Genomic DNA, 24,291 nt, shown 5'->3' on the forward strand with positions numbered 1-24,291 from the left:
GGAATCACTACAGCACCCCGCATCATTATGCTTTCATCCAGCTTGTCCTGCGTCACCTCGTAAGAATGCAATCTATCCGCTAACTTGGAAATGGAATGGTGTGATAATTTGATGCTGATAAAAATCCGGTGTCATGGCTGTGAAGGACATAATGATGGGCTTAGCTTTCAAAGTGAAAGTTTGTATGGGACCACAGCCGGAGAATAGACTCTGCCTGTCAATCAAGTAAAATGCAGATTCTCTGCGGACCTGCGAGAGTCTTTGAGGATGAAGTTATCACGAACATTTTCCATGAAATTACAGAAAATAACATTTACTCTGCTACAGCACACTTTGTTTCTTTAAACCAGCCTTTACTCTGTTTATTTGTGGTTTTAAATTGTGATAGGACCTCTTGTCCAACAGTATTTCAGAGAAACATGAGGAGTTATATTGTTCCCCTGGCCTTCTAGTAAACAAACAGTTGTTCTTAGATTACTTGCCTGATTAAAAATTACCTAAAACAAAGAAAACTGTGAGAAACAAGTCCCAAGACATTCCTGGACATTCCAGAGCTCCAGCTCCAAAGTCTACTTTCTGTGTGTCTGCCGACAGTTGCCGTGGATTGCTGCCATGGAATTCTTTGCTCTCTTAAATTAAACCCTTCAACAGGCCCAGCTGGATCACAAAGTAGGGAGAAGAGGAGCGGAGGAGGAAAAGGGAGATGGAAAGGAGCAAGAAAATCCATCCTTCACTTCTCACGTTTGGCTTCCTCTGGTTCGTGCTATTAACACCTCGTGTCTGGTCAGCGCAACCTCTTAGACACCTTTCTGAGAGGAAAGCGCGAGAGGAAAGGATGCAGGAACCGGGAGAAAGAGAGAGACTGTGAGCAGAAGACACTGTTTTGATTAATGTCCCTTGTATTCCTCTGGTTCTGAAACAAAGGATTACCTTACCTAACCCCAACGGAGCATGAGCAAGACGATTCAGTTTTGAGATTGAAAACAGATATTTCTGTTCACTCTGGCTCATATCCATCACTTGAACTTGGCCCAAGTTTGAGAACACAACTGGTGACTGAAAGAACTAGCCATGCTGTCTGGCCAGTTTTATTTCAGTGTCAGTCTTCAGTTTGAGTACCATGATGTGGCGATGAGTGTGCCTGTCCTTCATCCTGGTGAAAACAAGACTCTAACATTTACATGTGTAGCCTCACTGAGATCAGTCTTAAACCAGCCACCTCAAATGAATCACTCCTGTCAGGTTATGCTCAATCAAATGGTGCCACACAAAACTAAATTCACCTTGACAACCGGCTGTTGCACTTGTCACTGCAAAGCTGTGAAATCCAGAGGTCTTTTCTGACTGGAAACTGGCTGGAAAACCATGTTCCTCTCACACTTTTTTTTTCAATCTAAATGGAGGAAACTATGATCCATTACAGGCCTGCATCACTTACCTTCCAATTCCTTTGGCCTCCAGTCCTCCCTCCTGTGTAGTATTGGGTTTCTGTCCCTTCCATCTGCTGCTCAGAGCATTGACCTCTTGTAGAGCTGATTCGTCCAAGGTCCAGAGGCAGTTGGTTTCAAGTAGTCTCTTGAGCTTCCCATTATGCCTTGAGGGTCAGCGAAAGAAATTAGCCACTACATTAGCGAACAGAAATCCTTCAGCTTGTCAGCAATCAACTAAATACCGTGAGCAGCACCCAAGAAAAGCTGTGATGTGATACCAGGGTCATGGTGCAGACTTTCCGTGTGTGTGGTTCATGACAACAAACAACATTGGTGTAGACTTCCAGTAATGTGTGAGCTAAGACAGGTCTTTTTGTGAGAGCTGACGTCTTGTAACAATAGGAGTCCAACAAAAGCTTGCTTGTTTGAGCTGACAACATTGAGTAAATACGGCCAGACAGAGAGCTTTTGTACTGAAAACTCTACCTGCCATCTCACAAAATATACAACCACTGGTAAAATGCCAAACAGAAAGTGATCCAAATTCAGTTAATGTGTCCTCTCACTCTGACCCTGAACATACACAACCTCGGGGGAAGTATCTTTAACTAGAGAGCTCAATGTTTTCCCAGTGTCTAGTGATGTCAGGACTACATTAAATAAAGTTGCTTTGTGTAAACTTTGTGTCTGCACACATGGTCACACTCCGACACAACTTCTGAGGCTCCTGCATGTCTGCATCTTGTCTCCTGATCTCGAATCAGAGCGTTAAACTTAACGTGGCAGGTGCCGGTCGGCCCTGAGCGCGCCTGCCAAAGGCAAGGTCGGGTCATGCACGTGTGAGCACAGGTGGGCCAGATGATGGATGAGTAAGCTAAATGTCTCCATAGTCCGGTCCGTCTCCCTCTCTCTATATGTATCTCTTCTGCTTAATCTCTGCTGTATACTCCCAACACTCAAACTGACACACACATTAACCCCAGACCGCCGAAACAGACACTCTGGCTTGAAATGTGTCTGGTTTAGCCTCCAAAGCACAGACTAAGTAATCTTTAGGGTTTTCAGCATCAACAGTGTTCCATATGTCTTTTAACTATCTTATGTATTATTGTCAACCTTTTAATGGTATGTGGAGATCGCTTATAAAAATGAGACAAATGAGGCGTGTCGGCACAAGTGACACAGGGAAGGGGAAAACCCCAGACCACTCTGATTTATATAAGAATTGATTACGGTTGTTATTACTTCGAGGTGTGTCTGGGGATGGTTGAGCAATCGAGCTGAGAGCTTTGAAGAAGATGGATTATTGCAGGGGTGCTTAGCTTAGCGTCTGAGCTCGCATTGCATGCTCAATCTGTTTGCCAAGCTCTTGGCAAGGCCAGTACCCACATTTGTTTTGACTAGATCATGAAACTCCACACTTCCATATTTCTCTCTGTGTCTCCCAGCACATTCCTCCCCCTACTCGTCAGTATCATTACCTGCACCCTGCAGATTGCTGGACTCCAAGAGCTTACCCCCACTCTGATCCCCCCCCTCCCCCTGGTTCCGCTTGTTTCCCATGCTTAGTTGCTCTCACCCCAGACTTTTTGGCTTTTAAGTATTGATGAAAACAAGTTCCTCGGCAGACTAGCCTGCTGGCAGGATTCAGATTTCTTCTTTTACCAAAAACAGTCATTACTCCAACATGTTTGTGTCTGATTGGGGAGCTTGTTGAGCTCATACCTTCTTTTAATACAACTTTGAGATATAAAACTATGAGAATCACGTGTCCGACTTGTTCCAAAACACAAAGTCAGCCCAAGAACAAAGAAATAAATCACTATGGCAATTATCTGACACTACTTATATTGAAATTAATTCATCTATATTTGAATAATATTCAGCCTTCAATCACTGTTTTTATTTACTGGATTTACTTAACATTTAACAGTAATACACTTTGGGGGGGGGGGATTCACTAAAGGTTTGTGCGGCTTTTGCGCCTACAAAAAACAAAACCTGTCCAAGCACACGCAGAGGGATGAATGCTTCCCAAAGTGCACTGCAGAGCAAACAGCGTCTGTGTGCTCCGGTGCCATTTGCGTGTAAATGAGTCATTATGCAAACATTCAGGGCAAATTTCACCCCTTTCTATGCAAATGAGCCTCGTGTTAACACCAGCACTAACAGCACCGTGCGGTTAGAGTGAAAATATACCGTCTGCAGAGAGCTGGTGTTAACTGCAGCGCAGTATTACAAACTAAGGGCTGTCGCACTCTGAGTTTACAGGGATCATGACGACAATTCCACCTTTTGTGTGACCAAAAAATGTTTGACTGTAAAAACAATCTGATGATAATATATTGTCATTATTATTAAAATCAGGAGACCAATCAGTGCACAGCAGAGAGTGGAGGTGCAGACACAAAACAGGAGCAAACTGCATGGATCTGTGAAACTTTATGGCTGTGTTTGCGCTTGAATATCATCATTTGCTTTGTGAATCTGACCTTGAGAAAGGGCAGATAGAGGGTGCAAATGATGCACAATTTATGGAGCTATCAGTGGCCGCAATTCATTCTTTGTGTTTTATTTTTTGTCTTAAGAATCACAAGTTAACAAAGTTTGGCAGAGTTTTATTGATGTATTTAAAGTTGTAATCTCAAAGATTTCAGTTTCGTTCTCTTTGGCGGCACCTATGGCGATAAGCAGTAATTGCGGGAGCACACTTCCCAGATATCCAGACAGTGTTGCATGTGTAACGTTGGCTCCGGTTGTTACTCTTGATTTTCCTCGCTGACGGTCGCTTTCCTTTTTAGACTGTTTGCCTTCATCTGAGCGTCGAGTTTGTTTCTTTTTCTTTGGATTTTCACTTATTTTTGAAGTTGTATCTGTAGTCATCGATCTTTTCTTTGTTTGTTCAGCCGTAGTAGATTACTGTTTACTCGCAACACTTACAGAGACCGCTTAGCTCTGCCTACCCTCTCTGGCAGACCAACCACTGCTGGGTGATGGAAAATACATCACTTACTGGGCGCCACTTGTGATTTTTTCCTTCAAAGTCGCACCAAACACCCAGTCCATAATAATACTATATACTGCAAATGCAAAGGCTTTCATCAGTGGGCCATAGGCTCAATCACCATTGTGTTACCTCATTCCCAGTAGATAGTGACTTAACAGACATTTTTTTAAATGAAAATCTTCAATATTATTTATTTAATTACCTTTTTTGTTTAATTCGTTGTGAAAGTAGTTCAGTCACTCCTAAAGGAAGGTGTCAGATAGTCGCTGCTTATTACTCACTGAACACCAACAATTTTATCCAAACTTTTTCTTCCCGTTTTAAGTCCTCTGGCACTTGTCACTTTACACGTTTCTACATTTATGGCTGGGATAAAACATACTTTAGAAAAAAAAAAAAAAAGAATTTTATGAACTTACAGGGGGCTATATTTTCCTATTTGGCCTCCAAATTTTAAGCACTTTTGCTCCATGATCATTTTATTCCAGGTCCGTTCCCCCTTTCCGCAGTTTTTCCGTTTCCCCATCTTCCTCTCACGTGTTTTCGTTCCTGTCAGCAAGCAGGAACCCAAGCTGGGATATGACTTTATTCATGCATCATGTCAGGCCAAAAGCTTTTCTGCCCATAGATCAGTTTGGACAAGCTTTTTGTATCAGAAGGAACATTACTGCTCCCTCCAGTGTTTAGAATACAGCATAACCACAAGGTCAAACCTATCATGTCAAGTTTCTTATTGAGTGAGGGTCAATATCTTGATGAAACATGAGTGATGGCTTATCTTTATTGAAGGATAGTCTGTGCTGAACAGATAATGCCCCTGCCCCCATCTACAATTTGTATCACAGTGATTCTCGCTCCATTTTTTTTATCTCTACACTCGTGCATATCTATGATTTTTCTTTCACATTCAGGTTATGGCAATCTAGGAGTTGGTGGTCTGGGAGTTGGAGGCCATGGAGGAGGTGAGTACTTGTAGCCTGGAATTAAAACTTGTGTGTTTACGCCACACAATGGGCCAACACACTCACATTTGCCTCTTTGTTTCATTAAGGTGGTTATGGTGGATACGGCGGTGGAGGCACAGGAGGCTTTTTCCCAGGAGGCCTTGGGCAGAAGGCGGCTAAAAGAGGTACAGCAGATGGCAGGAAATGTCTCCATATAAAATCAGTTTTCTGCTACACGAGTGATGGCACTGGCTACTTGCTTACATGAGTTGATTGGTGGTTCAGATTTGGTCGGTAATGTTTGCTTTATTTGAGCATATAATGGCTGTGAAATGGGTAAACTTTGGGAGCCTTTAGCTTTCATCTGAGACCACTCTGAGATATAATGTATCCGTCATACAGAAACGCTCTCTATTTAACAACACCCCCTTCATGGCAGTCCCTTGGTTTAATCAACCCTCTGGTGAATTTAACTGTTCTAAAGTTCCTGCCTGTGTCAACTGAATTTACACTTTAAAGAATGAAAAGATCATTTTTGACTTAATATCAGCTGATCACATCAGCAAAAAAAACATCATTTTAAAGTTATCAATGACCTAGAACACTGCAAACATACAAACATATGATGTAGGTTAAAGTATTATTTTTAATAACTATACAAGATTGATGTGTGCATCAGGTGTAGGTGTGAGTTATGTTGTCTTTGGTTTATGGAAGCTCCCATTAGATACAAGAACAAATATAGACATCACAGTCAGGCACGTTTACTGAGCTTCTAAAATAGGATTCCTTCAGAATCAGTGACTGTGATGGAAACTGGAGGTCATCAAACATAGTGATGTTAATTAATTATTAATTAATTAATTAATTAATTAATCAAATTAATTAATTAATTAATTAATTAAATTAATCAAACATCATCATGTTCCACTTGCTTGTTTTGAGTTGTTTGTTGCAGTTAATTATTTGGCTGTTCACTCAGAGTTTCAGCCTTTCCAGTAAAAGTGCCTCAAGCTCTGGTTCTCATATTTCCTTTTAGGCTTGTGGTAAAAGATCCCTGTAGAGGAGGAATGGCCATGATGTGTTATCCCTATTTTAAATGACTTTATGTGCTGCTTATTGTGAACTCCAGCACTTGAAAATTAAAACGTAAACATGAGTAATCAGTGTAGGTGTTATCCACATTAACATCCATATCTCCCTAAAAACACAATGATGGTCGTCTGCCCTCCTGCCTGGTTTAAGAACCAATCATAAGTACCCACTAGACAAATATTTGGCTTGGTTCAAGTGGTGCTCCACACGAGCCCCGCAATTTTGCTGTTGTGTCTCACAAAAGATGCTGAGACATGCGCAGTCACTTTGATGAGGTCCGTTGAAGGTTATTCTCTAAATCTTGTCTCTTATATCTTATATAAAAATATGATGTTATTGAATACCACTGAAATGCTGGTTGTCCTCAAACAGGTGCAGGAGGTCCTCTGCTACCACATGGAGGTAAGCTGAGTCTTGGCCTGATGACAGACTACTGTAAATAATTGAACTGTGCTGAATGCTGACACAAAGCGTTTTTGAACTTTGATAGATGTGAGTGCTTGCATGTTACGAGAAAGCCAAAGTGAATGTTTTGCATCAACGGTAACAGCATGAAAAACTGTTTTGGAAAACATGTACATTTTTTCATTGTACCTGCAAACCTTGGACAGATTACGCTTCAGCAGAGCCCAGCATGACCTTACAGTCTGGGCTGTGTATGCACACTACTTCCTATGAATTAGGCTGGTAATTAAGCATAGACTCTAGAGGGCCCAATCAAGGCCAGGACTTTACTATGGCAAAGAGCCTAATCTTAAGTATTGGTTGGCAATGACAAAACCGCAGTCCCTAGAATCAGCTTGTACTCTTTTCATGACACTCATAAAAACAATTACTTCCTTTTAAAAGAGCGCAGAAAAAATGTAACATTTATGCCAAACTTTTCCTCACCAAATCTCCCAGGCCACATACTTACAGGCAGTGCGCAATGTCTGTCCGGTAAAGTATGGGGAATGTAAGATAAAAAATGTAGAGTTAAAACAAATAAAACAATGTGTTTTAAACTGCTGCCAAGCTCCTTTACAAGTGAAGCTGACAGCTCATTTCCTTCACGAGGGGATAGCCAAAGAAATGAGGCATTGGATGAGGCAAGGCAAATGCCGTGCATGCTGGCTGCCTGTCCTGATTAGATAAAAAAGTCAGCCATATTACTGTTGATCATGGAGTAATGACAGACTGTTAGGGCAAGAGTAGTGGCTCTCAGTACCAATGGGCAGTCTAAGAATCTGGTTCCCTGCAGAGGAGGTCATGTCTGCCACCAGCCACATACCTGCTCATTACTCCTTTTCAGTATCACAGGGCCCTCTAGTGGTCATTACATGGACAATTTGAAAATACTTGTGTTGCAAGGTTTTAATTAACTCTGTTTACAAATGAAGTACTGACGCCAACTCAACTGGATGTGAACTTAATTGAGTATAACGTCAAACCTGAAATTGTTTATTTTATCATTTATATTCATGTCTGTGCATTTAATTTACAACCAGGTACTGGAGGAACTGCGCTTGGGAACGGAGGAGTTCCAGGAGGTACAGGAACTGGCGCTGCAGTGCCCGCTGGAGGCAAGACACACACATTTAAGAGCTGTTTATAGAGTTGTGAATCCTCCTCAGGAGGCAGGAATCACACTTACAGTTGTTTGGACTCAGAATTTGGAAAAGAAAGATATGCATATGTTTTCACATTGTATATTTGTCTGATGAGTCAAGTAACATTCTTTCTCGTTTTTTTCAGCACCTGTTATTCCTCAGACAGGCCTCCCCGGAGGGGCTGGTGGTGGAGCTGGAAAAAAAGCCTCCAAAGTGCCAGGTTTTGTAGACTCAACAATAAACTCACACGGCTGAACACAGACTGGATGCAGCTCACTAGCCAGCAGAGACGCATTAAATTCATTTTCCGTTGCGTGTGGCATGTGTTCAGTATGACTGGAAATCTTTTGAAAACTATGTTAATTATGGACAAAATCCTGATTTATTACAAACTATGAGCTGGCAGTTTTTATGTTGGACGCTTCATGTAAGATTAAAAACATTCTGTTGAAATCAGCTTCATTAAGATCTGTATACTCAGATTTACAAACAAAACCCACTTTCAGTCCTGCTACTAAAATAAACTCAACTTTATTTACATTTGAATTTAAACACAGCAGAGCTGATGCAATGTGCTCTACAGAGCAAGAAGAAATACCACACAGTGGAGAATTAGAAACATTTAGTACTTATATTACTTGTGTTTATTGAAATATACGTATACCCTGTTTATATGTTGTGTTACATGTGCTGTATTTCTTACATCCTCATCTCGTCTGTACTAGTTAGAAATCATGACATTTTGAAGCATGCCAGCAGCCTTCGTCTGGCTTTGCTGCATCCTGTCTTCTAGACCTTGCTGTGGTCATGTTTCTTTATAATTGACAGGCATAAAATTCTCCTGGTCAACATTGTCAAGGATGCACATAAAAACACATTATTTCTGCCCTGCATGCCAGATCCATTTTTAGAGTGTGGATTCTGAAGTTTAGTAATATCTTCTCCCTTGCTGTTGCAGGTGTGGGTGTGCCTGGACTTTACCAAGGTGGACTGGTACCTGGACAAGGTTTGTCTCTTTCATATGTTGATGGTTTTTGAATAAAACATGCTATAAGTGGATTTAATGTGGCTCAGCTTCATTTGCTCCTGGCCCCTTCAGGGTTTGGTGGACGTGGAGTTCTGCCTGGCGTGGCAACTGGCACTGGCCTAAGTCCAAAATCAAGTAAGGTTTAGTTCTACTTACAAGTCTTTCATGGAGGCAACCTGTGCGGCTCTTGTATCTATTATTTATTTCTCCTCAGTTTCGTATTTACATTCAAAAAGTTACCTTTCGATTGTGTATTAGATTGAATTACATAATTTTTTTTCTTTTGCAGTTGGAGGCGGAGGACAAGGAGGTCCTGGACAAGGTCGTTTTTTAATGATTATTGCTTACAATTGCTTACAAATATATATTATATGTATTTTTGAGCATCATTGGTAAAATCAGATGAAATGTCATTTAATTTGCTTCTATGCAGGAGGTCGTGGGTATGGTGGACCCATGCAGCCAGGAGTGTTCCATGGATACCCTCTCAAATCGCCTAAAGTGCAAGGTGTGACCTGAATATATACAGTTACTGTGTTATTTAGATTCCGTTTGTTTTTGTTTTTTTTCTACATGTAATGTTCATATGGACTTTATTAAGTTCCTTCAGTAGATGAGACAATCCCACATTTTCTACTAATCTTTGCTACAACAGAGTTAATGGGCAAAATGAACCAAAATACATCAGTGAAATAGGCCAAACATTTCTGTATGTATTTTAGGTTTCAAAACATATAATGATGTGTACACACGTAGAAGAAGTCTTCATCATCTTCTCAATGATTTCCTTTCTCTTCAGGTGGCTATGGAGCAAAGCCTGGAGGTGGCAAACTACCTTATGGTACAAATACTCTTAACAGCCTTTTAAATATTTGGTGTAACTGTGACATGAGTGGAAATCCAGGGGTAAATCATGACTCACATGATAATGTTTCAGGTTATGGTGGCTTTGGTAATGGTGGCGTTGGACTTCCAGGAGGACAAGGTGGCCCTGGGTCAAGGCCAGGTTATCCTGTTGGAACTGGTAGGTGTTTTTACAAAAGCACTGGTGTTTTAAAGGTGAAAGAGCAATGCCTGATGTTTTTTATTTTCTTTTTGCAGGAGTGGGGCCTGGGGGCCTCTCACCTGCTCAGGCTAAAGCTGCCAAATATGGTAGTTAACCCATTCATTACCAAGGAAATGATTTCTATTTTACACAAATATGATGGCATACTTGTATCTTGAAGTCTCTGCTTTATGCTCTAGGTTTGGGTGGTGCAGGAGGTGTTCCTGGCTTTGGAGGTGTTGGTGTTGGTGGTGTTGGTGGTGTTGGTGGTGTTGGCGGTGTTGGCGGGTTTGGAGGCACCGGTGGACTGTATCCTGGGCAGGTGCCAGGAGGTAAAATATCTAACAAAGTACATTAAAAAAAGAAAAGTAAAAGCCAGTCTAGCAAACCTCATGACAGAAAAGTTAATTCTACACCATAAAAGAAAATAGTGGAAAAACCCCCACAAATTTCCAATGATAGATCCTTGCCATGAGCTGACACATAAATAACATGTATATATTGACAGCTTGTTCAAGCTTTGAAAGAGAAGTTTAATTTGTATTGCCATTCTCTCTTATCTGTCTATACACTTAAGATGAAAAAATGTAACGTTTGACTTCCTGTCTTTTAAATATTTTACAACAGGATATGGAGCTGCGGCCAAGGCTGCTAAATATGGTGAGAACCTTCTTGTTTCTGTGTGTCATGGAAAGATTTACATATCTATCGCATGTTCCTGTTATCAAGTACCTGAAAAACACATGTGGGGCACTTAATATTAACTAAAGTTATTTAAGGACCTCTCAATTTTTATTGACCTGTTTGCGTTGATTGTATTACCTGGACAGGTGGTGTACCAGGCGGTGTACCAGGCGGTGTACCAGGCGGTGTACCAGGTGGTGTACCAGGTGGTGTACCAGGCGGTGTACCAGGTGGGGTGCCAGGCGGGGTGCCAGGTGGGGTGCCAGGTGGGGTACCAGGAGGGGTACCAGGAGGGGTACCAGGTGGTGTACCAGGGAGAGTACCAGGGGGAGTTCCGGGATTACCAGTGGTTGGTGGATATTTACCAGCAGCCAAAGCTGCTAAATATGGTATGATGTATAAATGCCATATGTATACATGCAGTTATACATAAAGCTTTTGCTTGCGTTTTACTATTAGTTTTGAAATTCATATTTGTCTTCAAAAGCACTCTTTGTCACATGGCTACACAAGTACAAAATACTTACTCCTCTTGGAGAAAGTATTAGCTGTAATTATGTTTTGTCATGTTTTGTTTTGGACATATTCCCTGAAGGACTGGGAGGCACGGGAGGACAATTTGGAGCTGGAGGACTGGGAGGAACAGGAGGACAACTAGGAGCTGGAGGACTGGGAGGGGGTTATTCTGCTGCTGCCAAAGCTGCTAAATATGGTATGAGATGTTTTTGTCAACCAGAGATGAAATCAGATATCAGATGATATCATAAATCTCCTTTTTTCACTGAACAGAAGTCTCTCTTGCAAACCACTTCCTGATCTCAACATTACCTGATTAATTAAAGTTTCCTTTGTCTACTGACTTGTTCCCATACAGCCATTCAAATCGCTTCATTTTAACCAATGGCCAGAGAGCAGCCTGCTACAAAACACAAACTGAAAGAAATCTAACATTATCCATCCCACTAAAGTCTCCTTCTAATGTAATTAACAAAATGAACACACGTCTTGTCCTGCACCTGAACTTGAGAGAGGAGGAGACAGGAGAATGGTGTAGGCCCCCGGGTCTAGTTAACAGATGAGTTTCATCTAGCTTCACTGATAAGTATAACTGAGTATCATCTGCTTAACAAAGACAATGTACGGAGTGTTTCCTGATGATTTTACTTAGAGGAAGCATATAAGGTGAATAGAATATGTCCAAGCAGAGAACCTTGTGGAACTCCTTGGCTAACTTTGGTATTTTTAGAATAATTTACATGTACAAGCTGAGAACAATATAATACATCTAGATAATACATCACAGCTTAATGCTGTTCCCTTAATGTCATATAAGGAATTTCAGTAATTTATCTGATTCTGTCAAACATCAGTAACAAGAAGGCCCTCTGCCACTGAAACAAAAGGGAACCTTACCGATATTTCCCGAAAGACAAACAAAAACAGTAATTACAATGCATTAAGAAAACATGTTGACGTTTGGAGTGCAAAAGGGATGTTGTTTGCTCAAACTCTGGTTCCACAGGAATAGGAGGACTGGGAGGAACAGGAGGACAACTAGGAGCTGGAGGACTGGGAGGCACAGGAGGACATCTAGGAGCTGGAGGGCTGGGAGGAACAGGAGGACAATTAGGAGCTGGAGGACTGGGAGGAGGCTATGCTGCTGCTGCTGCTAAAGCTGCTAAATATGGTATGGGATTGTTTTTGTCAACTACAGATGAAATCAAAGCTCAGATTGCAGAATTCTCCTTTTTTTTTGCTTAACATGAGTCGTAAAACACTTAATGATCTCAACAACATTAGCTGATTAATTAAAGTTTACTTTGTCAACTAACTTGTTCCCAAACGGCAAATCAAATCGCTTCATTTTAACCATATTTGCATAAAGCAGTAGCACCACAGATCAATCGTGACAGATGTTGAACAGCCGGAGAGCAGCCTGCTACAAAACACTAGAATCATTCACTGAAACTAATCTAACATTATCCATCCCACTAAAGTCTCCTTATGTTATTAACAAAACGAGCACACATCTTGTCCTGCACCCAAACTTGTTAATTGAGCAACCAACTACACATTTACTTGGGAAAAGCGCAATGCTGATACTTCTTTGTTGGTTAGCTGCAGCACATTAAACAGCATGCAATCTCGGATCCCATCGGCTATAGTTTGAGACGATATCGTCTCTGGGGACACCGGTGAACGTGCCGGGTGGTAAGCGATAAACAATTTCCCCGTCAAGACTTCCTTTTCCGAGTGCTGCATTGTTACAGAAAGAGAAAACGTTTTCTTGTGATTTACTTGTTATTAATGGGTTTTGCCTTTGCCGAAATTTCTGCATCATGATGCAGATTTGTAAGAAGTAAAAATTTCTGGCACGTCTGTCCTCAACAGGAGAAGAAAACTTTTAAAATGCTCGCTTGTTGAACGGAGGTCGGACCAGTCTGATTCGTTCGAGGAAGTCGGGAAATCTGAACACTGAATGGCTTTCGTGACATAGCTTCAAGGGAATTCATCTCAAGTAAAATTTTAGATCTAGAACAGATTGTTAGCTGAACTGACATGCGGATGTCTGTTTATAGAGATTAATAAGAAGCTAAATTGACGTCAGATAGGTGCTGATGGGAGCTGGGATGTCATTACGTTCCGCCTGCTTTTGCTCTCCTCACGGACTGATTTTACTGATACGTGATTGGTCAATTTTACTCGGACTACGAGCATAGTGCAAATGGAAACCAGAACACTTGCCTTCCCGGAAATCCACGTCTCTGCCTACAGATTCTACATTACTTTTTTTTTTAAGATTATTTTTTGGGGCTTTTTGCCTTTATTAGATAGGACAGCTGAAGAGAGACAGGAAATGTGGGGAGTAGAGAGTGGGGGATGACATTCACCAAATGATCGACAGATCGGGAGTCTAACCTGCGATCGGTGCATTGAGGACCGCAGCCTCTATATATGGGGCTCCTTCTCTACCAACTGAGCTGAACCAGCGCCCCCAGATTCTACATTTCTATTTAGAATCTGTATTAAGAGATCAAACAGCATGTAAATGTTTCTGCAAGTATCACTTCTGTACACATAATATTAATTGTAACAGTGGAGTCAAGCAAGTCCACCGCAGGTGGTGGTCGGCAACAACTTTAAGAAGGAACCTTGGAGATGAGAGAGCACAACAAACCAGGGAAGATAAAAAGTTAGTAATAGTACCAAGCTAACTTTGGCATTTTTAGAGGACTTTTTGTTAACATGTCAAACTGAGATCGATATGATACATAGGATTCAAACCAGCTTAAAGTGATTCCTTTATAGTCAATTAAGGAATTTAAGTCTTATCTAATTTGTTTCAGGCAGGCCCCTGTGCCACTGAAACAAGAGGAAGCCTAACTGATATACCCCAAAAGGCTTTAATTCTTACTTAATAATGAAAACAAAAACAGTAATTCATATGCATTGAGAGAACATGTTGGCATTTGAAGTGCAAAAAAGTTTTATGTTATTAGCTCAAACTCTGGTTCCACAGGAATAGGAGGACTGGGAGGAACGGGAGGACAACTAGGAGCTGGAGGGCTGGGAGGCACTGGAGGACATCTAGGAGCTGGAGGGCTGGGAGGCACAGGAGGATACTCTGCTGCTGCCAAAGCTGCTAAATATGGTAATTATTATTATTATTAACAAAATCCAGAATTTGTTTTGTGGTTTGTGTTTGTGAAACAAAACTTTTACCAGCAGCTTCCAGAGAATTGTGAAGCAGAGAGTACCAAAGACCAGGCAGTTGGCCATGAAAGAAACCTGAAAAAGGGGCTGAGATGGATGACAGAAGGCCTGAGCACTTTAGTTACTAATCAAGTGAAGTAGAGCATAGGAAAATGAGAAGGCTTACTGTGGGTGTAGGGGAAGGTTATAGTACAAAATGTAGCTATTTTAAGATCTGCATAGACTATACACTTGTTGTTAATTGCTGTCAATACTGTCCAAATTTGTCTTCTTCAGGGGCAGGTGGAGTAGGAGGCACTGGAGGACTTGGAGGAACAGGACTAGGGGGCACGGGAGGTTTTGGAGGAACAGGTGTTGGAGGTGCAGGACTAGGGGGTCCAGGACTGGGAGCAACTGGAGGACTTGGAGGTGGAGGATATTCTGCTGCTGCTAAAGCTGCTAAATATGGTAACTGGAATACAATCTGTGCAAAACCTATTTTTCAGACCCAAATCATGACATTTTACACAGTGCTTTAAATTAGTATGCATGATTGATTGATTGATGATTAATTTTACCTTAAAGGTCCAGGTGGTGCAGGGGTAGTTCCAGGAGGAGCAATTCCTGGAAGAGTCCCATTTTTACCAGGATATGGATGTGAGCATGCCTCCCGACTTTTGATTTTCACGAGTAATGAAAGTGATATTATAATGTTTATAGGATCACTTATAAATCTAACCTTTTCTGTGCATGTTGTGTTGCAGCTTTGGCAGCTGGTGTTAAACCTCCTAAATATGGTGAGTCTGTGATCCTTACTGTGTGACATAGTTGAATGATAACCACGTCATGAGCTGTAGCCACAGTAATCCATTTAGTACAGTGCTGATGTACTCACAAGTTTTTATGCACAGAATTACAAATTAAGAGCTATGTTCACTTCTAGGTTTAATTAGGTACAACAGTAATGAACAAGTTTAATCTTTCATTTATAACAGTTTAAACAATATAGTTTTTTTTCCCTCCTCCAAAGGAGTCCCTGGAGCAGGCCTAGGAGGAGGCGGAGTTCAGGGGGGAGCAGGACAGTTAGTTCCTGGTGGTGGCGTCGGCTATGGTGGTAAGTAGTTGAAACTGATATCAGTAAAGACAAAAAGGTTTTGTAGAATGATAGCCCCTCTGCCGTTTCCTTCATTTTCCTTAATTAAATTTGCTCCAAATGTATTCTCATTCTGAACATTTTGTTGCTTCCTGACAGGTTATGGAGCTGGTGCTGGTGTCAGACCCCCGAAGTACGGTAAGATGTTTTCTTTAAGTAGTTTTTGAAATATTTTTTTTGACTAAACTGAACAATCATCTCGTGTCTTTAGGCTTTCTTGACGGTAGACAATGTGTAAATAAGATGAAGGTGCTAAATGCAAGAGACTGTTGAGTTAGGAAACATTGAATGTTTAGAGGAGTTGGTTAGTCGTCCAAGGTGTTTCAGTTAAAGCTCCCAGTGCTGGATTTAGAGAAGGTTGTACAAAATGAGCAGGAGTATCTGGTGTAGTACTGGGAGCAGTTTTCAATAATAATTATCCTAGAAACTAATGACCCAACCAGCACCCCCATTCCCCTAATAAGGAGTTTCAGGTGGAGCTGGAGTAGGGTTAGGAACTGGAGGAGCAGGAAGATTTCCTGGTGTAGGATTAGGAGGTGGACAATACTCTGCTGCCGCAAAAGCTGCCAAATATGGTATAATTAATAAGCACACAAACAACATATCATACATTGAGGGACATTTAATTGTGTTTAAATTCAATTAATTCTGATTACATCTGTTTAATTTTCAAAAATTACAGATATATCTACCACAAACCGTTTGTTATCCTTCTTTTAACTTACAACGTGTGATCCAACTGGCTCTTTTTCCCTTAATTAGGAGTTGCAGGAGGAGCTGGAGTAGGGTTAGGAACAGGAGGACTTGGAGGCACAGGAGGAGCAGGAGTAGTTCCTGGTGTAGGATTAGGAGGTGGACAATACTCTGCTGCTGCAAAAGCTGCTAAATATGGTATAATAAATAAGCACACATCCAAAGTTTCATACATTCAGAGACATTCTGTTTTGTGTAAAGAAATCTCTCTCTCTGATAGAATCTGTTTAATTTGAATAATTACACATCTTTTTTTTTTTACTGACCTTTCTCAGACTTTATTGACCAAACAATAATGATGCAAACTGCTTATTTTCCTGTAAATAGGAGTTGCAGGAGGAGCTGGAGTAGGGTTAGGAACTGGAGGACTGGGAGGGACAGGAGGAGTGGTTCCTGGTGTAGGACTAGGAGGGGGACAATACTCTGCTGCTGCTAAAGCTGCCAAATATGGTAAAATTGACCACACAAAGCACACAAATAGTGTAGGACAAATAGTAACAACTGTTCAATTAATAGGAAGTGTTCCATTCTTAATAAATACAAATCTATTTTATCACTTACTGAATCTTATTCCACTTTAAGACTTATCTTATTGTGTAAACAGATTAGAATACGTAAGGCTCAGTTTTGTTAACACAAGTAACGAGTATTTACGTGATTGATACAGCTAGCTCTGTTTTCCTTAAACAGGTGTTCCTGGAGGAGCTGGAGTCGGGACAGGACCTGGAGGTGTTGGGCCTCAAGGTATTGCATGTGCATGTGAATGAAATGACAGAAGTGTGTTTATTTAGGAATTTATGTCATCATATAAGGAGACAAAGTCAAAATAAAGATATGGATGAGGGTATGTTTTTAGGTAAACGGGGTGAGAGACCACCTACATATGATGAGAAAACATTCAAACTATTGTTGTCATTTAATCGAGTTTCACTAAAAAAGTATTTTCTTGAATTGATTTTGATTTTTTGATAAATCATCTGCTGACAATTTCTATCCATCCCTAATGAGGTAGACCATACTATCCCGGTTAGCCATGTCTTCTGTACTTCCTGTAGGGTAAGCAGGATATTTTTGGTCTGCCCCGTACTCTCCTCCAGATTGGTTATGCCCGAAATACCTCGAAAGGGTGATGTTTCGTCAGTATTCTAAGACACCTCAGCATACTCCTTTGGTGCAAAGGAGGAGTGGTTGTACTAATGCAAGTTTTCTTGTCCTGGAGTCAGTTCTTTAACCTGCAACCTGACCCTGAAATCCAGCATAGCAGGTGGTGGGCCCACAAGGTGGCAGCATCATGGAACAGTCAGATACGTTTGAGGCATTATTGTTGATGCATTTGGATTGTGATGTGACAGTGACATCAGATTGCAGACTTCATGTACTCGTGTGCTCTGGTAGGAGGCCTCACTGGAACAGGACTTGCTGTGCCAGGGGCAACTCCAGGTGGTGTTCCAGATGGTCCTGCTGTGTTTGTACCAGGTGGTACAGGTGTACCTGTAAAACCAGGTGAAGCTCAGAGTACAGTTTAGAGGTCTTCACGGGTCCCAAATTTCGTGCCCGAACCCTAAGAGACCCGGAATTGTGTGACCCGGAACTAAACCGGACCCGTCTATTATTTGAAAGCTGGGGACCAAACTGAGTTATGTCAGACCCGATCTGCATGGACTTCACAGCTGATTGCTATTAACCTATTGCTATTGCTATCAATTAATTAAAGTTACCGCTAGTCAGCTGTCAAAGCAAAACTTTTTGCCCTACCTGTGTGACGCAGCCTTCTCCCCTGTGCCTGGTTGTGCATATAATCCATCCACCGCCCAGAAAGCTTATAAAGCACATCCAGGTTCTCTGCTATCCATGTCGTGTTGGTAAAAACAGCAATGCTAATCCACTAGTTATTTCAGATTAAAAGTCCACTTGCTGTAATGCAGGCGGATGACAAATGTGCGGTTCGTTTAGAAGCCACACACACTCGTGTTACACTTAACTGCGCTTACTTTCTTGCTCTTTCTTCCGTTTTTTTCCACTTTATTTACCTCACATTCTCATGCGAATGACATTGTTAAGTTTAATTGCAAGTTAAATACACACACAGACACACACAGCACTTTAATCATGAACCCTTTCTAATCACGGCCGTGTCTTAACATAAGCTAAGTTAATATAACTCTTCATTGACCCCCAGGGGGAAAATTTATCCTCAGGTTCCGGTAGACCTGTGAAGACCTCTAGTAAAGTTCCTTATTTTCTCAGAGAGGACCTTTTAAGTTTCGCAATTTGAATTTTCTTATTGCTTTTACAGAAAAGGAATTGGGTCCTTTTGCAACTGCAAGACCAGGTACAGTAAAATTCCAATACAATTCATTTTCTAGGACATTTATACACACACCTTTACATATATACTTACAATACTACACAACAGCTACATATATCCAACACATAGGAGGAAGAGGTAGAAGCACCATTTTCACTTATATTCTTACATTACAGCTTACCTTAGGATGACTGCACCAGTACTGTCACCTTTTGTGCCCTCTACATTCTCTTCATCCATTTCCTGCCCACAAAGCTCATATGTTTGTATTGTGAGTGCTACCAGCTATTGACCATCTCTAGCTTACAGCCTCCCAGCTGTTGCAGCTTCAAGGTATACCTTACAGCTTCTGCCTTTTTTACTCTCTCTCACGCCGCGCCCGCACCGGTACAATGGATGAACCTGGAATCTGTTGTCTTTTGACAGTGCCCACGCCTAATGGCACAATTGGCCAGACCCCAGAGGTCCCACAGCCCAGTAAGACTTGCTGTTTGCATGAAACCTTTTAGCACAAAGTAAAATATGTGATCTCTGATACATTTTATATTGTGGTTGACATGTTATATATCCGCTACTCTCATGTATGGGACAGTTCGCCTAGTATTTGTGAATAGAATTGTTTCTCCCAACAGAGACAATTTAGTCTTTTGTTAATTTAAAGTGTTTTAAAGGTTAGCATCAAGTTTTTTTTACCAGCATCTTCACGATTACAGATTTATACTCGACAAGCAAAATATGTATCCAAACAACAAGGTAGCCCACTATGTTTGGAACCTGTAAATGTTTAAATTAAACTCCTTATTAAATTCCCAAAAACCTCCACAGCTATTTTTTTAGTGTGTCTAACTCCAAATGTTATTAATTAATTAATCATACAATATGGAAATATACCCATAATTCTTAATTCCATTAATATTGCCTCATGAGACTTATGTATTCTGATGTTTACCTTAATAACACTGGTGTGTCTTTTAATGAGTGGTATTCAGCTTCATTTCAGGACTGTAACAATGCACTATTCATGTATTTTTTTTAGCATTGCACATGATCTAACATTTTAATTTTGCAATTGTGCAACAAGCATTGTGTTGGTCTGTCAGATTGTCTCTTTTTTCTCAGCGCTGTTTGCCTTGTGCGCTCCTGTTCTTTGTACTAACAGCTCACTCTGCTTGATGGATAACTTTCATGCATAAAATAGCTGTTAACTGATCGTTGGATAAAAGCATATTGAATCTATTAATAAGTAATGTCAGTGAACAAGTTTTGGATTTATGCTGGAAAGTCACCGTCATATTTCTCTCATTTGATCTTGAAAGATTTATTTTGAAAACATGAATGCTCACACTCTTTAACTTTCCCTGAACACTGTAGTTGTAGTTCTACAGCGGGGGATTTCTGTGATTTTTACAGGGTTTAAAAATGATCAAGAAATTGCTATGAAAGTCAAACGATTATAAAGTGACATTTAATCTGCAGTTTTCTATAGTTAGGTTAAGCATATGTTCCGTGAAGCCCCTGCTATAGAATACTACTCTCAGTAGATGATCATGTCATATGTCTTTGTAGGATTGTCTCATCATTGAATGTTTGTTTTATATCATCCTGAAAGGAGTATGTCTTTCTTTTGTCTTTGTTTGTGCCTTCCTTCCCCTTCAGACATTTATAATCAGGTTCTGATTTATACTGTCATCGTTAACAGCTTATTTCACTGTTATTAATGAACTCAAACCAAAAGACAAAATATTTTGAATGTAACATTTTAAAGACAATTTCACTAATTTAGCTTTTTTCTTCTTTTTCTGCACCTTGTACTCTTGTGGTGGATGTGTGAAAACAGGCGGTGGGTTCAAAATCAGTGCAGATTTTTCTATTAATTTAATTCATCTCTGTTCCATGTCTGATCCAGTTTTAAAGTTTTTTTTTTGTCCTGACTCCTTTCTTTCACAGTTGGTGGTGGAGTCATTCAGCCCAGTGGTGGGTAGCACTCATGAAATTGTTCTTAATCAACCATTGTTGTGAATATATACGTACTTTAAAAAGCTAAACTTGATGATGCTTCTTTTTTCACAGCTGGCACCGGTGTTGGTAAATATGTTAAAGTTATCTTACATTCAGATATTAAAGAATACTTGACAACCTGTTATTGTGTTCAGCCAGGAGGTATTTGACAAAACTTTAAGTGCCTTGTGTATTCATGTCGCAGGTGGAGTAGGTGTGGCACCTTCTGGAGGTAAGAACAGTTTCTCCCCCGCATCTGTTTTTATTATGTACAAATAATCCATTTAGAATATTCAGTTCGCTTTGAAACAATTGTACTGTTAAGTACTGTCTGACCTTTATTTATTGTTGATGTTTTTTGGTCAGTTTACATATTATATTCTGGATGTTTGCTGATGTAACCTCTGTCTGTGTTTCAGTTGGTACAACAGGCCAAGGTCAGCCTAGTAAGTATAAACAACCTCTGTTTGTATTTGTGGTTAGTAACATTTCTCTCAAAACTGTTCATAAAGTGCTGTATGTGCATACTTTAAGTTACACTTTAAAATGCAAGCAATCCAAAATAAGTAAAGTGAAGTATAATACACATGTGTGTAATATAAAAATTATACAAAATTATATCCAACCTCATTGACAGCCCTATTGTTTACATGATGACCCTTTCCTAATTATATGTTAAAATCCTTACAAACATCTGTTTCTAGTATCGTGACCAAAGTAGTTCAGTTGTCCTTGAGTCTTTACTGTCTATTATAGACACTATCTAGTGCTGATAGTCTCTGTACAGTATTTGCCTCTATCTTTTATGCCTTTTGTGTGTGCTCTGGTGTGTTTGTCGTCATTACTATACATCGTGTAATAGTCTCTTTTCTCCTTTAGTTGGAACAGGAGTCTTACAACCTGGAGGTACCCCAATATTTATACTATTGAAATATAAAAACTGCATGTTGTTTGTTCTGTAATGGGATGTCATGCATTCATCTGGCCACATGGTGGAGACAAAGACAACAGCTATGGTTTATTGTCTACTAAAGTCTGTGACTATAATAATACTAAACACTGCTGTCTTCAGGTGTTGGCACAGGAGGCAAACCACCTAAACCATTCTATCCAGGTAAAGAGGTCTAAAATCTACCTTGCAATTGCAATACAATCTTGTTCACCCTGACACTGTAAATTACAACTTGCATGTACAATTATGTGAAATGTTGCTTTTCCATTCAAACAAAAATGGCATCAAATATACAGAAGAAATAGTTACCACACACACACACAGTGCTTGAGTCAGTTCAGATTCAAATCACTTTAATGATGATATCAATAAGCTGTTTATGATTCTGTTCAATGTCATAGGTCACACTATCAAACTGTGGGCTGTGTTTATCTTCGTGTGCACATTCTGTCGAGACAGTTAATAAATCAAACATAAATCGATAAAACCAGCAGTTGATATATAAGGAAAAGCTGCATCAGGCCTTTTTCTACCCAATTATACCTGTGAGAGACTGAGCAGTCATCACTTTAGTGCATCTGCAGGTTTGCAGTTTTTAGGGTGTTTTGCCATTCTGCATTATTTTACCTGTGATGGACGTGAAACCAAGTCCACAGTGATTTAAACTGCATTTCATTAAGTCCAGATCAATTAGTCGGTTATCAGGAAAAACCCCTTAGAGGGATTAAGTTTGGCTACAGGAGCATCCTCATGAGACAGCAACAAAACACAAGATGCATAGAATTCTTCTGACAATCGTTGGGGGGTAAAATGAAAGTGAAAACATTGCACAGTGTTAAGATGAAGGAAAATGAAATACCTAATACACTGTAAATGTAATCATAGATTTATTACAACCTACATCGGGAGGGATTTACTAAATATGGCCTTTAACATGCTGAATAAAACTAACAAAGTCGGCTATTACTATGATGATGGTAGGTTCTAGTTGTAGCTGGAGATGATAGTAAATTGACTTCTAACCTAAAAGTGCTTTACTCCACAGGTACTGGAGTAGGTGTAGGTCCAGGCGGAGCTGCATATCCCTATGGTGGACCCTATAGAGGTGAGTTCCCTACATTTTCTTAAAACATTCATTCACTTGGTTTAAGTTGAAGTGACGTGTATTATTTCTGTGCTTTAGTTCCTTACGGTGTTGGTCCTGGAGCTGGAACTGGAGTTGGAACTGGAGCTGGAGGTCTGCCTGCAGCAAAGCCTTTGAAACCACCAGGTAACTTTTTGCATGCAGGTATTTCTGCTTTAACATACCGGTTCATCCAGAGGTTATAAAAAGGGGGGTTTCTTGATGCATATTTATGTTTTTTGGGATGTTTTGAAAGTTATACATTGTTGTGTTGCCCTTTTTGTTGCAGTGGCTGGAACAGGAGGAGGAGGAGGAATCCCACTGGCAGCAGGAGGTTATCAAGGTCAGAACTCAGCTAGGTTCAGATTTACAACCCTAACAACACTACACTTAGGTGTCAGTAAGGAGAAATGTGAAAAAAATAAATACTGCTTACTCCCCTGACACATAAAAACATTCAGTGCCATTTCTCGGACAAGCCGCCCCTGACACACTGTAGAGGATACGTTTCCAGACAATAATGCTACTTTTCTCTGTCATCACGATTCAGGAGGATACAATCCATATCTTCATGGTTATGGGCAGGGTATGTATGAGAGGAGAGGAGGCTGACAGCACTGATACACAATGTTCCCTCGACTAAAACAAAAACGTTCTGCCCAGTGCTCAAAGTGACAGTTGGTCAGAGATGCCATCGCATTGCACTTCCTGCGCAGGAAGTTGGCCAACATGCTGATAAGTGTCTGTGTGGGGCTTTGTGTCAGGAATGAGAAACCAGCTGGAAACTATGAAGGGAATCAGCTGGTGTTTCAGTGGAGGCAGTGTTCACAGTCTTACAACCCTGTGCTGGACAGCTTCACAGAAGGGAAACATTTTAAGAGTCCTCACATCTAAGCCAGTCCTCTGTCTCTTTTGACAGGTGGGTTGACGTATCCCTCTGCAGTTGGACTGGGCGGTGCTGGGGGTGGAGCCAAACCACCCAAACCAGGTAGTGTAACAGGCCTGCAGCTGTTTAAAGACATGGAAACACAATGTATGTGTGTTACTAGCTGCTTTAGTGAAAGCAACAGTAGTCGCAGCTTGAATGCAGCCACTGAAGAGAGTATTATACAAGTGCTGTTTTGCTTCCTTTCATTTCCATAAAGAGCCTGTGAAAATGTTCTGTTTAGTATTATGTGATCGAAATAAGTTAAACAGTAGTAGGCAGTCTGCCATGCTAGTTAAACAGCCAAATATCTCTCTTCCCCAAAAGGCTGTAATCCCTGCAGTATAACAGTTACCGTTAGGAGTTTGTAAATGGAGCAAGACAACAACACAACATTTCCCAGAGGACGACTGATTACTGTTAGTAATACTGCGTTCAACATCAAAGTGTGACTGTTGGAAGATAACACAAACCCCTGGAGAGCCCTGCCCTGAAATAACAAACAACGTTTGGATGAGGTTGTTAGTGTGACCTCAGCTGAGCCGCTGGCTACATGTCACACCCG

The 24,291-nt window shown here is 40.7% G+C and overlaps 1 protein-coding gene across 1 annotated transcript in view; it reads left to right on the forward strand.

The window, feature by feature from the left end:
- Window positions 1-24,291, forward strand: part of elna (elastin a) — a 46,603-nt gene that overhangs the window by 17,337 nt on the left and 4,975 nt on the right. Inside the window, exons 6-47 of the mRNA XM_069669029.1 lie at window positions 5,349-5,399; window positions 5,489-5,566; window positions 6,849-6,878; window positions 7,964-8,038; window positions 8,211-8,285; window positions 9,024-9,071; window positions 9,165-9,227; window positions 9,382-9,414; window positions 9,526-9,600; window positions 9,892-9,933; window positions 10,030-10,116; window positions 10,194-10,244; window positions 10,338-10,469; window positions 10,765-10,797; window positions 10,968-11,210; window positions 11,417-11,533; window positions 12,344-12,508; window positions 14,342-14,473; window positions 14,812-14,982; window positions 15,100-15,171; window positions 15,279-15,311; window positions 15,545-15,628; window positions 15,767-15,805; window positions 16,132-16,242; window positions 16,430-16,558; window positions 16,748-16,870; window positions 17,111-17,164; window positions 17,816-17,923; window positions 18,717-18,752; window positions 19,155-19,205; window positions 20,512-20,568; window positions 20,676-20,702; window positions 20,799-20,813; window positions 20,932-20,958; window positions 21,146-21,172; window positions 21,606-21,632; window positions 21,799-21,840; window positions 22,724-22,783; window positions 22,862-22,948; window positions 23,091-23,144; window positions 23,352-23,387; window positions 23,721-23,789. Coding sequence (XP_069525130.1) covers window positions 5,349-5,399; window positions 5,489-5,566; window positions 6,849-6,878; window positions 7,964-8,038; window positions 8,211-8,285; window positions 9,024-9,071; window positions 9,165-9,227; window positions 9,382-9,414; window positions 9,526-9,600; window positions 9,892-9,933; window positions 10,030-10,116; window positions 10,194-10,244; window positions 10,338-10,469; window positions 10,765-10,797; window positions 10,968-11,210; window positions 11,417-11,533; window positions 12,344-12,508; window positions 14,342-14,473; window positions 14,812-14,982; window positions 15,100-15,171; window positions 15,279-15,311; window positions 15,545-15,628; window positions 15,767-15,805; window positions 16,132-16,242; window positions 16,430-16,558; window positions 16,748-16,870; window positions 17,111-17,164; window positions 17,816-17,923; window positions 18,717-18,752; window positions 19,155-19,205; window positions 20,512-20,568; window positions 20,676-20,702; window positions 20,799-20,813; window positions 20,932-20,958; window positions 21,146-21,172; window positions 21,606-21,632; window positions 21,799-21,840; window positions 22,724-22,783; window positions 22,862-22,948; window positions 23,091-23,144; window positions 23,352-23,387; window positions 23,721-23,789 — 3,069 coding nt within the window. The remainder of the gene's footprint in view (window positions 1-5,348; window positions 5,400-5,488; window positions 5,567-6,848; window positions 6,879-7,963; window positions 8,039-8,210; window positions 8,286-9,023; window positions 9,072-9,164; window positions 9,228-9,381; window positions 9,415-9,525; window positions 9,601-9,891; window positions 9,934-10,029; window positions 10,117-10,193; window positions 10,245-10,337; window positions 10,470-10,764; window positions 10,798-10,967; window positions 11,211-11,416; window positions 11,534-12,343; window positions 12,509-14,341; window positions 14,474-14,811; window positions 14,983-15,099; window positions 15,172-15,278; window positions 15,312-15,544; window positions 15,629-15,766; window positions 15,806-16,131; window positions 16,243-16,429; window positions 16,559-16,747; window positions 16,871-17,110; window positions 17,165-17,815; window positions 17,924-18,716; window positions 18,753-19,154; window positions 19,206-20,511; window positions 20,569-20,675; window positions 20,703-20,798; window positions 20,814-20,931; window positions 20,959-21,145; window positions 21,173-21,605; window positions 21,633-21,798; window positions 21,841-22,723; window positions 22,784-22,861; window positions 22,949-23,090; window positions 23,145-23,351; window positions 23,388-23,720; window positions 23,790-24,291) is intronic.

The sequence above is a fragment of the Semicossyphus pulcher genome, unplaced genomic scaffold (assembly GCF_022749685.1).
Source record: "Semicossyphus pulcher isolate SPU_LCO1_2020_fin unplaced genomic scaffold, fSemPul1.0.p SCAF_19, whole genome shotgun sequence".
NCBI classification, from domain to species: domain Eukaryota; kingdom Metazoa; phylum Chordata; class Actinopteri; order Labriformes; family Labridae; genus Semicossyphus; species Semicossyphus pulcher.